This window comes from Leopardus geoffroyi, chromosome D4 (genome assembly GCF_018350155.1).
Source record: "Leopardus geoffroyi isolate Oge1 chromosome D4, O.geoffroyi_Oge1_pat1.0, whole genome shotgun sequence".
In the NCBI taxonomy this organism is placed as follows: Eukaryota; Metazoa; Chordata; class Mammalia; order Carnivora; family Felidae; genus Leopardus; species Leopardus geoffroyi.
The window spans coordinates 60,928,351-60,944,525 of NC_059342.1; the positions used below are offsets into that span (position 1 = coordinate 60,928,351).

Below are 16,175 nucleotides of genomic sequence, written 5' to 3' on the forward strand. Positions count from 1 at the left end.
CAATGCTGCTTCCTTGTTGTGGGGCAAAAAGAAGGGTTTTCTTTAAAAAGCTCCTTCTTTATTTCAAATTTTATATTTGGATGATACGTAAAGAAAATAGGTCCTATTGGTGAAAATTGGGCTGCCAAAAAAAGTCCAGTCTGAAAATATTCGCTGGCTGTGGGCCTGGGAGCACGCACGAGACGGCCGGGAAACAGCTTCAATCAGAGCGATTCTGCCTCCTCCTGGGACCGCAACCCCCAGGCGGGAGGACGAGTGATAGGGTCGCCAACATCCTGCTACGTGGGCTCTCCTCCCCTCCCCCCTCACCGTCCATTTGTCCTCAACTGGCTCTAGATCTGAATGGAAAGAGGTGTACGTGTTCTTTAAAGTTTGTCACAAACATACAGACTCAGTGTATGACTCTGAGGCAAAAAACAAAGGATGGATTTGACTCAACAAAAATAAAACATGAAAGCCTAACACAATCACTCCATTCATTCTAGGACCCCCTACCAAAACCCTAAACTCGGGGTAGGAAAGAACTCTGGCTGGTAGACAGGACCCTTGGAGTTAGTCTTGGCTGCCCTGTCGCCTCAGTGAGGAGCCCCCAGGAAGTCGTGGCCCCTTCATGGGTTTTGCTAAAGCCAGTAGGCTGGATGGGGGGATGTTCACGGCCTCCAACTCTTGTTCGGTGATTCTGCAATTGCTTTGAAGGGTCTTCCTCATTCCAAGCTGAAATCTGCCTCCTGAGACTTCCCTTCACGGGTCCTGGCTCTGCCTGGGCGGGGGGAGGCGGGCACACATCACATGGACCCCTGTTCCTGGTGGTTCTTCAGAGGTCAGAGCACGGTGATCATGGGCTTTGATTCTACTCTTCTCCAGGTGGCCAGCCATTCCTCAGGAAGTAATCCCCGGTCTGGTCACTGCCTGAGCACAGGCCCTAGAGGGTCACCCTCCTGTCACCCGGTGAGGAGCAGAGCTGAGCCGCACCTCTCGGCAGCACTGAGCAGACAGACTTTGTGCTTCCTTGGCCCGAATCCTGCAAACATTCTTCTCTGTCTTCACAAACAATATGTCGCTGCCACGTTTTTAACAAATTAATGTCAGTGACCTTTGGTTGGAAATTTTTAACAGGCCAGGTGGACGCTGGTCAAATGGCCTGGGAATATAATAACCCTGCTAAGGGCAGATTTGTCTTTGGACTTAGGTAAACTGGGCCGGGACAAAAGCTAAGTAGCAGGGGACACACAGGACACATACAAACACAACAGGTTATTTGCACCTAGAATATCTTTTTTCTTCTCTTCTTGGCTAGCTCCCACTGGCCCTTCAGAATTCGTCTTAGGTGCCACATCTCCCAGGTAGCCTTCCTGGAATCTGTCAGGTGGAGCCAATTGCCCCTCTTCTGAATGCCCTCACCACATGTCGTATGCACTTGAGGTTCTGTGTCTGTGCCCACTGGACCAGGAGCTCTCTGAGGGCAGGGATGCATCTTACCCAGCTCGGCACCCCCCTATATCCAGTCAGGACCTGGCATGAAGGTGCCAGGAAATGATTTTTTAGAAACCTCAAAAGCCCAAACCATATGGGAGAAAAAGGAATTCATCCACATCAACATTAAGAACTTCTGTTCAACAAATACTTTATAGACAAGTGGTTGAATTAGAGAGGATATCTACAAAGCCTAAAGGTAAAAGGAAACCAAGATTTAGAATGTATAAGGATCTCTAGCAAGTTAACAAGGAAAAGACAGTATCCTCAAAATAAAAGTGGTCATAATCAACAAATGGCCCATAAGCACGGGAAGAAATGCCCAAACCTCATTAGTTAACAGAGAAATGATATTTAAAACCACAATATGATATTACTTTTTCCTTTAGATGGGCAGAAAATGAGAGAGCCAGGGATTGGCAAGTACTTGTGGGAGGAGGGACACAGGAATCTCCATGCTGGTGGCAGTGGAGATGGGTGTGGGTATTGAAAGAGCCATTTGGCAGATCTTAGGCATGTTTAGCGTTCACCACCTCCCCATCCAACAGTTCTGCTCCTGGACATTTGTCCTAAATAAATGCCCAGTTGGGTTCATGAGGGGACACTCGTTATTTGTATAGGTAGGGAGCTGAAGGTGGCCTGGGTGTCTGTCACTGGGAGAATGGATGGGTAAAGCATGAATGCACCCCATGGGATGATCAGTGAAAGTCATGGCTCAGATGTTCACATAGAAACATGGAAGCATCTCCAAAAAGAAAGTGCTGAGTGGGAGGAAAAAAAAGAAAAAGAAAGAAACAGAAGAAGATATGTAATCCAGTTGCACTGATATAAATCAAAATATGTGCATTCAAGACATCAATCCACATTTTGTGAGGACATATCAACACAATATATGCATTAAAATACTCAGAGTGTTTGCCCTCTCCTGGGGGAGGCGGGAGTGCGGGATAAGAACAAATGCTAAAGATAAGGGCATAGACAAACAGAGAAGGGCTTTCCTGGACCAATGATAACAATGTCCCATGAAATGAGGAACGTGAAATGTGTCCTAAGGGAGGAAGATCTTACTTTTCTCAAGAAATTCGGGGGGGGGGGGCAAATCTGGGGTTACAGTTGCCACGGCCCTTCTCTGTGCCAGTCACCAAACTGTTCATAGCTTCACACCATTGAATTGTCACCATCACTCAAGGCAAAGAAAGTGATCTCTTTTAATTTTACTATTTTAAACTGAATGCTGAAATGATGGCTTAGAGAGATTAAGCCACAGCACCTAGCTAGTGATGAAGAGGCATAGACTTCGAACACGCATAGACTTTCTCCATATGAGGAGATGAGTTCCCCATCACCGGAGGCATTTAAGTAGAGGTAATGCTGCAAAAGAGAGTCAGGGCTCCCTTCAACATGGAGAGTCTATAGCTCAATGAAACACAAGGTCTGTTAATAATTCTGTCTTCCAGGCTACCTTTCTTGGCTCTCTGAAAGGTAAGCCTGCATCACGAAGGCTGGGCAGTGTCAGAGTCAGGCTCCCAGCGTCAAGGAGCCCACATACACGTGTGTCCTTCCATTCCTGCTGACCCACAGCCCCGCACCGTATCCTGCAGGTTAGTGGACTATGTCTCCATCTTAATTACACCAAGGCGAGCGGCAGTCCAACCAACTGGCCTTTCCAGACCCACGGCGGGGTGAAGGGAGCTACGACACACTCCTTGATACTAAAAACCAGCCTCGAGCATCTCAAACAAGGGCCAGACTAGCTCTGAAAGTTTTCTAGTAGGTTCTGGGAAATCATCTTCCCACTTTTATCGGCCTGGCTCTCTGCCCGAGAAATCACGAAGCCCCTGGGAGGCAGGGACCGTATCTTATTCAACTTGGCTTCCCTCAGAGGACTTGGTAAAGCGCCTGGCAGGTGCTCAGGAAATGCGCACTGCATAGAACCGTATCTCTTACCCCAAAGACCTAAAGGTAATTAATGGCTGCCAGCGGGGAGGACGAGCCCACATGTCACTAGGTACCTTCCAAATGACATTTATGCCATTGGCGTGATGCAAGACCCCAGCCCTTCAAATCAGGTGCCGAAACATAAAAGTCCAAAGTCTGAGCCCTTTATGTTGCACAGAAGCCGTGTGAAACTCAAGCACATCGTCATTTGCTGTGACTCTGACAAACAGGCCTAATGAAGGCAGGGCCGGCGAGTGGAGCACACAGATGCTCAGAGCTGCCGAAGAGCACAAACAAGGCTCTAATCATGGCTTCACTCGACTTCCTCCCCTGCTGCAAACTCCCAACTGTGTTTAGACTTCGGCAGGAACATGGATTCTTTCTTCTCTCGAGAGAAAAAAGAAGCCAATTCCCTGGCATTCATCCTCCTCTCCACGTGGTTTCATGAAAGTCAGCGACAGCGTAGGGGAGGGTGAGTGAATGTGGAACTGAAAGGAGTCCGGGCCTTGGCCCCCCACTCCACCCAAGGTGTGCGGCCAACAGGACGCTAACTCCTGCTCTGACCACAGGTGGGTCACTCAGAACAGCGCCCGAGGCAAGAGTAAGAGGGCATGGAATTTACTGGAGAGGTGATCCTAGGGCACCTTGAAGGGGTGTGGGGGAGGTGAGACAGGGAAGGGAAGGGAGCCAGTAAAGGGGCATTAATGAGCAGGTTTCTGGGTGGGCAGCTGAGGCAAAATCCCACTGGGGACCCCCAGAGACAGAGCAGAACATACCTTGCAGTTTCCCCACCCAAGAGGGAAGGCTACTGAGAGGTTTATCCTCTGCTTCTCTCTCCTCCTTGGTGCAAGGCTGTCCCTGGAAGGGCTAACTCCCTGGACATCTGGCCTTCTCCTTGCACAGGGTGAGGGGTTCAGGTGCCTTTAATGAGCTATTTCTTTGGAAATAATGGATGCTCAGGGAGTATGGATGTGTCACTGATGGCATCCACCATCTACACTCTACGATTGTCCTGTTGACAGTTAAAAGCTCTGGGAACCCTTGAAAACGAAGTAAATGGAGAGATCATTCGTAGGGATCTGAAGCCTCTCCTGGATTAAAAATGCCTCCGTCTCAAGGGAGGCCATGAATCTAACCCTGGCACGTTATTTTAGAACAGTTCTGTTTCTCCAGCATTCCTAACTTTACAAAAGAGGCAGTTTCTCCAGGCTGATGCAACAATGGCCACCATCTTGAATTAGCTTTGGTTCACTCTGCTGTCAAGGCTAACTGCTGTTTGCGAGACAAGTCACTGCAAACCACAAGTAAATGAAGATGTTCTTAAACTTCCACAAGTCCTATCACCAGCTAATCCAGTGAGCATTACCAAGAGATGGCCAGAAGCCAGGCACTGCGTCAGGAATGTGACTAGCTTCCCAGCTCTTGAGAATTTATAGAGCAAGATCTCATGTGGCCCTTTCCCCACTCCAACTGGGCAAGGGCTGGCATCAGTGCCATCCCATTTTCCAGAGGATTAAGTTAAGGCCTAGGGAGATGAAGTGACTTGCCCAGGGTTACACTGCTGCTAAGTTTCAGAGCAAGGACTTGAATCCAGGTCTTTTGCTCCCAGATTAATTCAATAAACTTGTACTGGAGGCCTACCAAATTCCAGGCATTTGTCCTACCAACTTTACAGCTTTGGAATCAGAAAGTGCAGGAGGGGGCGCCTGGGTGGCGCAGTCAGTTAAGCATCCGACTTCAGCCAGGTCACGATCTCGCACTCCGTGAGTTCGAGCCCCGCATCGGGCTCTGGGCTGATGGCTCAGAGCCTGGAGCCTGTTTCCGATTCTGTGTCTCCCTCTCTCTCTGCCCCTCCCCTGTTCATGCTCTGTCTCTCTCTGTCCCAAAAATAAATAAACGTTGAAAAAAAAAATTAAAAAAAAAAAAAAAAGAAAGTGCAGGAGGACGGTTTATTGACTCCCCTTTTAGTCTTCTCTCCAAAGCTGCCTCCCATTTCCAACTCACTCGTGTTTTAGTTTTGCAAACACAGAGCCTCCTACAAAATGCTTCCTTTATGGTAGGTACAAGAGTCTGGAAGGCACCAGGAGCTCTGTACAAACAAGAAGCTGAAAGAGCATCTCGTGAGGTCTTCAGAGGAAGGGTGGGATGGGCCATCTTACAAGATCAGGTTAGTGGGCTTTGAGACAGCCTGAGTGTGAGTCTCGAAGCAGCCCCTGCAAAGAGAGGCCCCACTGCTGGGGCTGGCTGTCTGAGCCAGCTCTGAGGTAAGCCCTGCTGTTCACTGTCCCCTCTAAATACAAGGCAGGAGTAAGGGAGAGAGAAGCAGACAGGGAGAGAGTCAGCATGAAGGACACGGCAGAAAAAACATGGTGGTCCCATTTAGAAGCCTTTTTGAAAGGCCAGTGGCGATGTAAGAGTGGGTAATCCAGGATGAGGGGCAGGCCCATCCTATGGGTAAATCCTGGAAAGTCCTAGAAAACATTGTGTGGACCAGCCCGGGGAAGCATGGGGCCAGAGACTAGAAGGAATGACCTCACCATGGGATGGGTCTGCCCCAGCCAAGTCACTTCTCCTGTCTGGGCCTCAGTTTCCCAGATGATAACCAGGCACCCTTCAGGTGGTCAGCCTATTCAATAATGCAATGCCCCTCCATCCAGGCAGACAGTGCACCTCTGAGACCCTTTACATTTGGAAAATGAACTCCTGTGCTGACACAAACATGCCCCCAGCATTCTAGTGGCTCATTTCAGCCCCCAAATAACAGAATCCCTCTAGCAACAGGATCTATGTTTTAAAAACGTATAACAGGGGTGTTTGGGTGGCTCAGTCGATTGACCATCTGACTTTGGCTCAGGTCATGGTCTCGTGGTTCATGAGCTCGAGCCCCACATCAGGCTTGCTGCTGTCAGCCTGTCAGCGCAGAGTCCGCTTCGGATCCTCTGTCACCCTTCTCTCTGCCCCTCCCCTGCTTGTGTTCTCCCAAAAATAAGTAAATATTTTTTAAAAAACCCATACAGAATGCAAACTGGTGCAGCTGCTCTGGAAAACAGTGTGGAGGTTCCTCGAAAAATTAAAAATAGATCTACCCTATGACCCAGCAATAGCACTGCTAGGAATTTACCCAAGGGATGCAGGAGTGCTGATGCATAGGCGCACTTGTACCCCAATGTTTATAGCAGTGCTTTCAACAATAGCCAAATTATGGAAAGAGCCTAAATGTCCATCAACTGATAAATGGATAAAGAAGATGTGGTTTATATATTCAACGGAATACTACTTGGCAATGAGAAAGAATGAAATCTGGCCATTTGCAGCAACATGGATGGAACTGGGGGGTATTATGCTAAGTGAAATAAGCCAGTCAGAGAAGGACAGATATCATATGTTTTCACTCATATGTGGATCTTGAGAAACTTACCAGAAGACCATGGAGGAGGGGAAGGAGGAAAAGAATAGTTACAAACAGAGAGTGAGGCAAACCATAAGAGACTCTTAAATATAGAGAACAAACAGGGTTGTTGGGGGTGGGGGAGAGGGGAAAATGGGAGATGGGCATTGAGGAGGGCACTTGTTGGGATGAGCACTGGGTGTTGTATGGAAGCCACTTTGACAATAAATTATATGAGAAAAAACCTGTATAAACAGGAGTCTCTGCAGGCCCAGCTCTGATGTTCAATAAAAACTGGACACAGGGGCACCTGGGTGGCTCAGTCGGTTAAGCATCCAACTTTGGCTCAGGTCATGATCTCACAGTTTGTGGGTTCGAGCCCCACGCCGGGTTCTGTGCTGACAGCTCAGAGCCTGGAACCTCCTCCATATTTTGTGTCTCCCTCTCTCTCTGCCCCTCCTCTGCTCATGTTCTCTCTCTCTCAAAAATAAATAAAACATTAAACAAATAAAAAAAAACTGGACACAAATGTGAAGGGAAAACAGGCAGAGGTGGGCATGTGAGCACAAGGCGGGGGGAGCTGAGGTCCAGTCTCAGCTCTGCCACTAACTGGCTTGTGTCCCTGGGCAGAACACTTCCCTCCCCTGAGCCTCAGTTTCCCATTTACACCATGAGGTAGTGGAGTGGGATCATCTCTAAGACCCTTCCCTGTCTGACATCCTACATATGGCTAAGTGTGGGGAGAAGCTATAAAGGGCAGGCAGATGGAAAGGCACCTGGGGGGGTTTCAACACACCAAGAAAATCTGGATTTGCCCCAGAAAAGTGTCATAATTTTTGACACAGTGCTAATCATAATTGCTACTACTTGCTGAGCAAGAAATACGTGCACATATTTCTACGTGTTATCTCATTGAGTTCTTCCCGTATTCCAAGAAGGTAAGTAGGATTATATTCCTATTTTACAGAGGAGAACTCCACACAGGTGAAGTCACTTGCCTGATGTGCTATATGGACTTGAGCTAAGGTGGGTCAGACCCACCTCTGAACTTCTGTTTGCTCCTCTGCTTTCCTTACAAATGCCTAACACTAGTCACTGGGTCGGTGTCTTATCCTAACATATGAAAAAAAAAAAAAAGGCAATAAAATTGGCATGCACTTGCAGCTGTGATCAGCCAATCAATATTTTATAAAATATTCTCCCAGAATGATATAATTTGAGAACTGGAAATGTGACAAGAGAATTTAGTTACAATCACTCAAAAAAAGAAAAAAAAAAGGAAGTATCTTTGCCAAGATGCTTACTTGGTTCAACCAATGAAGAAGCAAGACTAACAAATGGGAAAATAATTGCATTTGCCGAAAATTACATCTTTTGTGCATGCCAGGGAGCTGACATGCGTTTCAATTACCTGCCATCAGAAGACGAATGGGTGAGTCTACAAGATTGAATTACGGAGCCATAGTACCAAACACCTCTCCTCATTGATCTCAATCCGGTGGGATTTGTCTGAATGAACCTGAATAACTCGATTTCACTTTTGCTTTCCCTCGGATGACTTTGGGATCTGACGCAGAAGGCACTGCTCTTGTTTCTGGATTTTCCAGAAACATCCAGATGCTAAAAAAAACTGCGGTAAAGAACAGTGCATCTAGTGGTTTTGGCTAACAAATCTGCTGATGACTGATGGAGGTGTCTACCTGGAGGAAAGCCCAGTCCCACTCCCACAGATGCCCTGTACTCTCTGACAAGCCCCAACCCCTCTCGGGGCCTCCACTTCCACCTTACATGAGGAACGTGGTCTGGAAGGTTTCTGAACCCCTTCGAACACGGACAACAGAAAAATCCAAAAAATGACCTAGTTTCTTAAAAAAAATGACCTATAACAAGCACGTGGGGGATGATTATGGGTTAAAAGAGATATCAACCAGATGCAACAAGTGGACCTTGTGTGGATTCTCCCACACACTGTAAAGGCCTTTTGGAGAAAATCAGAGAATCCACATAGACTAGAAGTGTCTAAGATTCAACTAAGAATCATTGTCAGGGGTGCCTGGGTGACTCAGTCGGTTAAGTGTCTGATTCTTGATTTCAGCTCAGGTCATGATCTCACGGTTAGTGAGATCAAGTCGAGTCTGGCTGACAGTGTGGAACCTGTTTGGGATTCTCTCTCTCCTCTCTCTGCTCCTCCCCCTGCTCCTGTGCTCCCTCTCTTTCTCTCTCAAAATGGATAAACTTAAAAAAAAATCTTTGTTAAATGTTTTAGGTGGGATAATAGTATCGTGGTTATGTTCTGAAAGGTCCTTATCTACTGGGAATGCATACTGCAGTATTTATAGATTGAAATGAGATAATGTCTGGGAGCTGTTTTAAACATTACAGAAAAAAAAAGGGTGAGGTGGGTGAGTAAAGATAAAGCAAGATTAGCGAAATGCGGATGATGGTTGAAGCCAGGTGATGGGTACACAGGGTTTATTATGCAATTCTCTCAAATTTAGGGTCTGTTTGAAAATTTCTATAATCAAGAAAACAATGCAAGCTTTCTCAGAATACTGGAGCGGGCTTAACCCCCACTCTCTACTTTCACGAGCCTCTCAGAGTCATGTGGGAAGACTGAATAGCCTGAGAAGTCATGCAGTTGAGAAAAATATTCTAAATAAGTTGAAACTAATGTTTTCACAGAGAAGTGTTTTCTACTGACTCTACTCTCTCTTATCTGGAACATCATACTTTCATTTCTTTTGATGTATTTTATTGCAGAAACACAACATCCCCATATAAGAACTCATCAACTAGAAAGAATAAGCATCAAAAAGCCTACCTTGAAATTGAGTAAATTTAATGGTCCCCATCCTCTCCCCATTCCGGAACACAACTTGACCCTAAAAACAAAACAAACGAAAATAAAAGAGAAATGCCATATTAGCTCAGACACTATGGATCTCAGCTGAAATTCATAAATCGTACAATGTGACTATTAATATTGAAAAAAATAGGTTCCCGCTAGACTGCAGAGGCAAAATTAAACTAATTGTTTTAAAACCGGTTGTGACTTTATCTGGTTCATCTGAAGAGCACAAAATCAATAATGAAAACAACACACGTGAATTAAAGCTGAGATATGCATCATCGTTATTATCATGATTATCCATTAAACACCCATGTGTCCTGTTATCCTGGGACAAGGTCTTCCGGGGTGCTGGAAAGATGGAGGCGGAGATGAAGCCCTTGGAGCCTGGCCCCGACTCTGCGCCTGTGCCCTACCCATTAAGGCAACTCTGCTCAGACTGTTTGGCGTGAGGACCAGAAGGGGGCTGGAGGTTGGTTCGTATTTCTTATTAAGGATAGAGAATGTTTTTGTAAGTTCTTCCTGAGGGGTGACATCAGCCCCAATTATAAATGGGCTATGGGGCAGCACAAAATTAAGCTTCTTGAGCCAGTGAGACCTGCCTTGTGTCACAGGCAGCCGAGCATCCCTCATTAGGGACCCCGGGGGCTACACACAGCATCATCTGCTGTATTTGCCTTGCTGGCTAATACTGGGCTTCCATATGCTGGGCTAAATAAATCGGAGACATGAAGAGCGGGTGGGGTCTCTCCTTGGCCAAGACCCATGACCCATCAAAATTCAGTAAACGTGCAGGAAATCGACACATTCTATCAATGAATCATTTTGACAAGCTTGAGTGGAAAGGGGGATGATCCTCATTTTACAGACCAAGAAACTGAGACCAAGAGAGGTTATGCACTCTATATTAGGTTCACTGTAAGTGAGGCTGCTGGGAGTCAGATCTGAGTTTGATTTCAATGCCCATGCCATTTCACTACAGCATGTTGCTCCTATTCCAGAAATAAATTCTTTCCTATCTTTCCATTAACATGCAATTAGAAAAAGAAATTGTTTAAAAAATTTTTTAATGTGTATTTATTTTTGACAGACAGAGAGAGAGAGAGAGAGAGAGAGACAGAGCATGAGTGGGGGAGGGGCAGAGAGAGAGTGAGACACAGAATCCAAAGCAGGCTCCAGGCTCCGAGCTGTCAGCATAGAGCCCGATGCAGGGCTCAAACTCACAGACCGCAACATCATGACCTGAGCCGAAGTTGGACGCTCAACCGACTGAGCCACCCAGGCACCCCAGAAAAAGAAATTGTTTTAAAGAGACACTGCTTTACTCTCACTATGCTCTTCCTTCATCAAGTAATAGCACAGACAATACTTTGGTTTCCACTCAATTCTCGGGAGAAAGCACCAAAAAGGATCTTCCTTTGGTGGAAACCCAAAGTCTGAGGCCCTGCGGCTTTTGCAACAAAGAGAATCACTCAACCTGTTCTCAGAACGAGAAACACCTTCTAAGGCCACTTTGACACCTTTTTGAAATCCTGTAGACAGCTGAAAGTAGTATCATTTTGAAACTAATGCCAACTGAATTCCATATTCAGGTGATGGCAAGTAATTCCCTGAAGTGTGAAAACATTTCAGCGTAAGGTGAGACAGGAGCTGTGATTTTATTTCTAGGGGTGATTGAAAAGCACAGAACATCTTCTGAAAGGATCACTTTTATGCAAATAGACCACTTTGCACAGCTGGGAAAGATGCAGACATTGTGGACAAGAGGACATTTCGTGTTTTGATAAAGGTGGAGATCTAACTTACCCATCTCCTGCCAAGCTTTGAAGAACTCCAAACACTTGTAGGTATAAAATGTGGACAAATTTTGCAGAATCTTTTTTAAAAAATTGTATTTAAATTCTAGTTAGTTAACATACAGTGCAATATTGGTTTCAGGAGTAGAATTCAGTGATTCATCACTTACATACAACACTCAGTGCTCATCCCAACAAATGCCCTCCTTAATATCCATCCTCCATCTAGCCCATCCCCCACCCACCTCCCTCTATCAACCCTCTATCATTAAAAGTCTCTCATGGTTTCTCTCTCTCTCTTTTTCTTTTTCCCCCCTTCCCATATATTCAACTGTTTTGTTTCTTAAATTTCGGGGCGCCTGGGTGGCTTAGTCGGTTGAGTGTCCAACTTCTGCTCAGATCATGATCTCACATTTTGTGAGTTTGAGCCTGCATCGGGCTCTCTGCTGTCAGCACAGAGCCCACTTCGAATCCTCTGTCTCCCTCTCTCTGCCGTTCTTCCACTTGTGTGCTTGCTCTCTCTGTCTCTCAAAAATAAATAAACATAGGGGTGACTAGGTGGCTCAGTTGGTTAAGTGTCTGACTTCAGCTCAGGTCAGGCTCTCACAGCTCGTGGGTTCGAGCTCCACGTCAGGCTCTGTGCTGACAGCTCAGAGCCTGGAGCCTGCTTCAGATTCTGTGTCTCCTCTGTCCCTCTCTCTCTCTCTCTCTCTCTCTCAAAAATAAACAAATATTAAAAAAATTTTTTAAAATAAACATAAAAAATTATTTAAAAATCCACATATGAGGGAAACGGTATTTGTCTTTTTCTGACAAATACCATGTCATATACACATATACATTTGTATATATACATGTATGTATACATACATACATACATACATACATACATATATATCTTCTTTATTCCTTTATCAGTCAATGGACATTGGGCTCTCTCTATAGTTTGGCTATTGTTGATAATGCTGCTATAAACATCAGGGTGCTTGTGCCATTCAAATCTGTATTTCTGTATCCTTTGGGTAAATAACTAGCAGTGCAATTACTGGATTGTATGGTAGCTCTATTTTTGACTTTTTGAGGAACCTCCATACTGTTCTCCAGAGTGGCTGCACCAGTTTGCATTCCCACCAACAGTGCAGGAGGGTTCCCCTTTCTCCATTCTCGCCAACTTGTTTTTCTTGTGTTGCTAATTTCAGCCATTCTGACAGGTGTGAGGTGGTATCTCATCATGGTTTTGATTTGTATTTCCCTGATGATGAGTGATGTTGAGCATCTTTTCATGTGTCTGTTAGCCATCTGGCTGTCTCTTTGGAAAAGTGTCTATTCATGTCTTCTGCTCATTTCTTAATGGATTATTTGTTTTTTGGGTGTTGAGTTTGATAAGTTCTTTATAGATTTTGGATACTAACCCTTTATCAGCTATGTCATTTGCTAGTATCTTCTCCCATTCCATTGGTTGTTTTTTAGTTTTGTTGACTGTTTCCTTCGCTGTACAGAAGCTTTTTATCTTGATGAAGTCCCAATAGTTCATGTTCACTTTTGTTCTCTTTGCCTTCAGCCATGTGTCTAGTAAGAAGATGCTGTGGCCGAGATCAAAGAGGTTGCTGCCTGCTTTCTCCTCTAGGATTTTGATGGCTTCCTGTCTCACATTTAGGTCTTTCATCCATTTTGCATTTATTTTTGTGTATGGTGTAAGAAAGTGGTCCAGGTTCATTTTTCTGCATGTAGCCATTCAATTTTTCCAACACCATTTGTTGAAGAGACTGTCTTTTTTTCCATTGGATATTCTTTCTTGCTTTGTTGAAGACTACTGGACCATATAGGAGTTGTGGGTCCATTTCTGGGTTTTCTATTCTGTTCCATTGATCCATGTGTCTGTTTTTGTGCCAGTACTATACTGTCTTGATGACTTACAGCTTTTAATATAGCTGCAGAATCTTTATTAGTTAAATGAAAAAGTATATACTGAAATGGTCTTCGAAACTTGGACAGAATGACACTCGATTGGAGTATGAGGTAGGGATGAGAACCTCCCTTCACTTTGTAAACAAAACTAATTACTCCATCTTTGAAGTAAGAGCTGTCACATTTTAGTTTTTTTCACAACAACTATTTTTACTAACAGTAGCTCCTCCTTCTGTCTCAGGTAATGCAATGGAAGGAGGCCAGTGTCCAAGTATCACAAACCTGGACAGTGCCCTCTCGGGCAAATTCCTGAGCACGGAGCTATGGACCTAGCACAGCTCCTGACCTACAGCAGGTGCTCAGTAAATGGCAGTAGTAATTCTTATTGAAAGATGTTTAATAGCAGAGAGCTTTAATAAAAAAGATTTAAAGTACCAGGAAGCTTTCCAACCCATAGACAAGGATTTTCCATAGCATATGATTCCATCTGTCAAAGGGATAAACTGTTGGATCTGGGTCCAAGGTGTCCTCACCTCTCAGAAACATCAGCCCCCAAGTGACTGAGTTCTCCAACCACATGAGCCAATGGGTGGTGTAGAACACACAGATATATAACGGGCTATTTAGAGGGTCTGTGCAGAGAAGAAGCCAGGAAGCTCCATGAAGCCCCCTTCTGAGGAAGATGTGCCATCCAATTCTTTCCTGAAGGAGTTACCATGGCACATGTTGGGTCTGACCACTAAAGCCAGTTGTGTTACCCTGCCCATGGCTGACGGGGGCGGGGGGCACTATCCCAGCCAAGTCAATGTCAATAAGACACAAGGACACATGGACACAAGGAAGCCCACACACCAATCAGGTGATTTTCACGAAATTCTGCCCAATAGGTGTCTTTCCACAAATGTTTGCCTATTCTGGGCCAGGTTCTTAGCTTCTAGGTGCTGATTCCTATCCTTGGAGAGATTTATATTTGATTAGGAGAGACAAATAAAACAAGTTTGCCATTAAATCAACAATATGACTTTAGTTAGTGAAGAGCGCCATGAAGAAAATAAGAGGAAGTGGCTGGGCGAGGGCAGAGGTCTATTGCACAGTCAGGAAAGACCTCACTGAAGAGCTTCTAGAAGAGCTGAAGGCTGCAAGACAAGAGGGAGATGCTCCAGGGGAAGGGCAGAATCAGGGCGGGAACAGAAAGGGCCAGGGTGGGGGAGCACAGCGAGGGAGCGGGTAGGTAGGCAGGGCCAGGTCACATCTGACCTGGAGGCCATGGAAGGCTCTGGATGGGATTTTAAGCACAGGGAAGAGCCCCGGGTGTGGGGAGGCTGAGCAAAGCTGTACTGTGATCTGATGTAAGGGTTGAGCAGATCGATCTGGCAGCTGGATAGAGAATGGATGGTAGTATGGAAACAAGGACACAGAGAAACTTGGGCTCTGGCAGCCGGTCATCGCGGTGTGTGGTGACAGTGGCTCAGGCTAACATGAGGACCCGATTTTCTCTCTTGCCAGCTCAGAGTGCACCACCAGGGTGGCTGGACACTGTGGCCTGAACAGTAGTGGACTCCCATGTGCCTTCTGTCCGGGTCGACACTGCGGAGTACTGTCCTAGTGCCCCCTTGGGAAGAAGGCACTCATTTCCCCAGCTGTCAGGCATCCTGGCTGCTGCTGAGTTGCCCAGCACCCCAATGGAGCTGTGCCAATGGCAGTCATGCCCCCTCCCCGGGGCGCAGCCGACATCCAATGGTCAATGTGAAGGGACACAGTTCTACCCCCTTCATCAATTCTGGGCAACTGTGAAGGAGCATGGGATCCAGAAGCCCCCATGGGATGGTGAGGTCATGGTTACAGCTGATCAATTTCAACTTGTCCCTTTGCCCAATCCTGCTTCACTTCCTCCCTCCCAGGTTTGGTTTCTGATCAACTTCCTGTATGCAGATCTTTGTCTCAGAATCTGTTTCCTGGGCAACCCGACCTAAGACACCTGCCACCAAAGGTCATGGGGACTATGTCTTTCTTGAATCCTGAAGGAGCCTGCATGAGAAGACGGTGGGAACAGAGGCGATGGGTTCTGAGTAAAGGCCTTGCTTCAGCCTCACTGTGGCCTGGCATTTCAGCCAGGAGGCTGGGCTGGCTTTGCCTTTCTTAAAGCCCAGCTTGAGCAGGGATTTGTCTTGCTCTTCTCCCCACACACATATTCTTTATGTCTATATAAACGCCGTGACTCTTTTTAAGCTTTCGTCGTGTGTCATCCCAAGGCTATAACTGAGGATCATCACGTGCACTCGAGACCAGTTCCTGTGACGTGCTGCATTCCAAAGCAACGGAGTTGGGTGGCTCTGGCTGGCATGGTGGCCGAGTTCTGTCTGGTGGCTCACAGTCTATATCCTCCTCTGTGCTGCAGGGACCCAAAGTCCGAAACCACATTCCCCACCATCTCCTGCCAGCTGGTTTCCATTTAGGTTCTGCTAATGAGAGGCATTCACGAGAGATTAGAAAGTATGCATAAGGGAAAAGCTATATTTTTCCTGCTTTGGCTGTAGCAGCAGGAGTTCTGAGTGACTGCAGGTGTCTGTGGACCCCAGCATCCCTGAACTGGCAGCGGGGGCAGGGGGGCTCTGAGCTGACTGCTCAGTGGCCAGTGGTGGGGTCCCCACAGTAGCAGAAACAGCAGCAGCAAGAGCCTCAGAGGCCAGTGTCCTTGGGTCCCCATTATTTTATTTGCATTCCTAATCTGCTCTGGGGTCATTCTTAAAACTCCTCAGAAGTTAGAATCCATTATCAATCAGCATGCAGTCTAGAAAATAGAAATCACTTTGTGCATTTCAGA

General features: G+C 46.1%; 1 protein-coding gene across 1 annotated transcript in view; it reads right to left on the reverse strand.

Annotated features, from left to right (window-relative positions):
* The window catches only part of GABBR2 (gamma-aminobutyric acid type B receptor subunit 2), a 352,176-nt gene that overhangs the window by 89,910 nt on the left and 246,091 nt on the right, over positions 1 to 16,175 (reverse strand). The window contains exon 8 of the mRNA XM_045470233.1: positions 9,621 to 9,681. Coding sequence (XP_045326189.1) covers positions 9,621 to 9,681 — 61 coding nt within the window. The remainder of the gene's footprint in view (positions 1 to 9,620; positions 9,682 to 16,175) is intronic.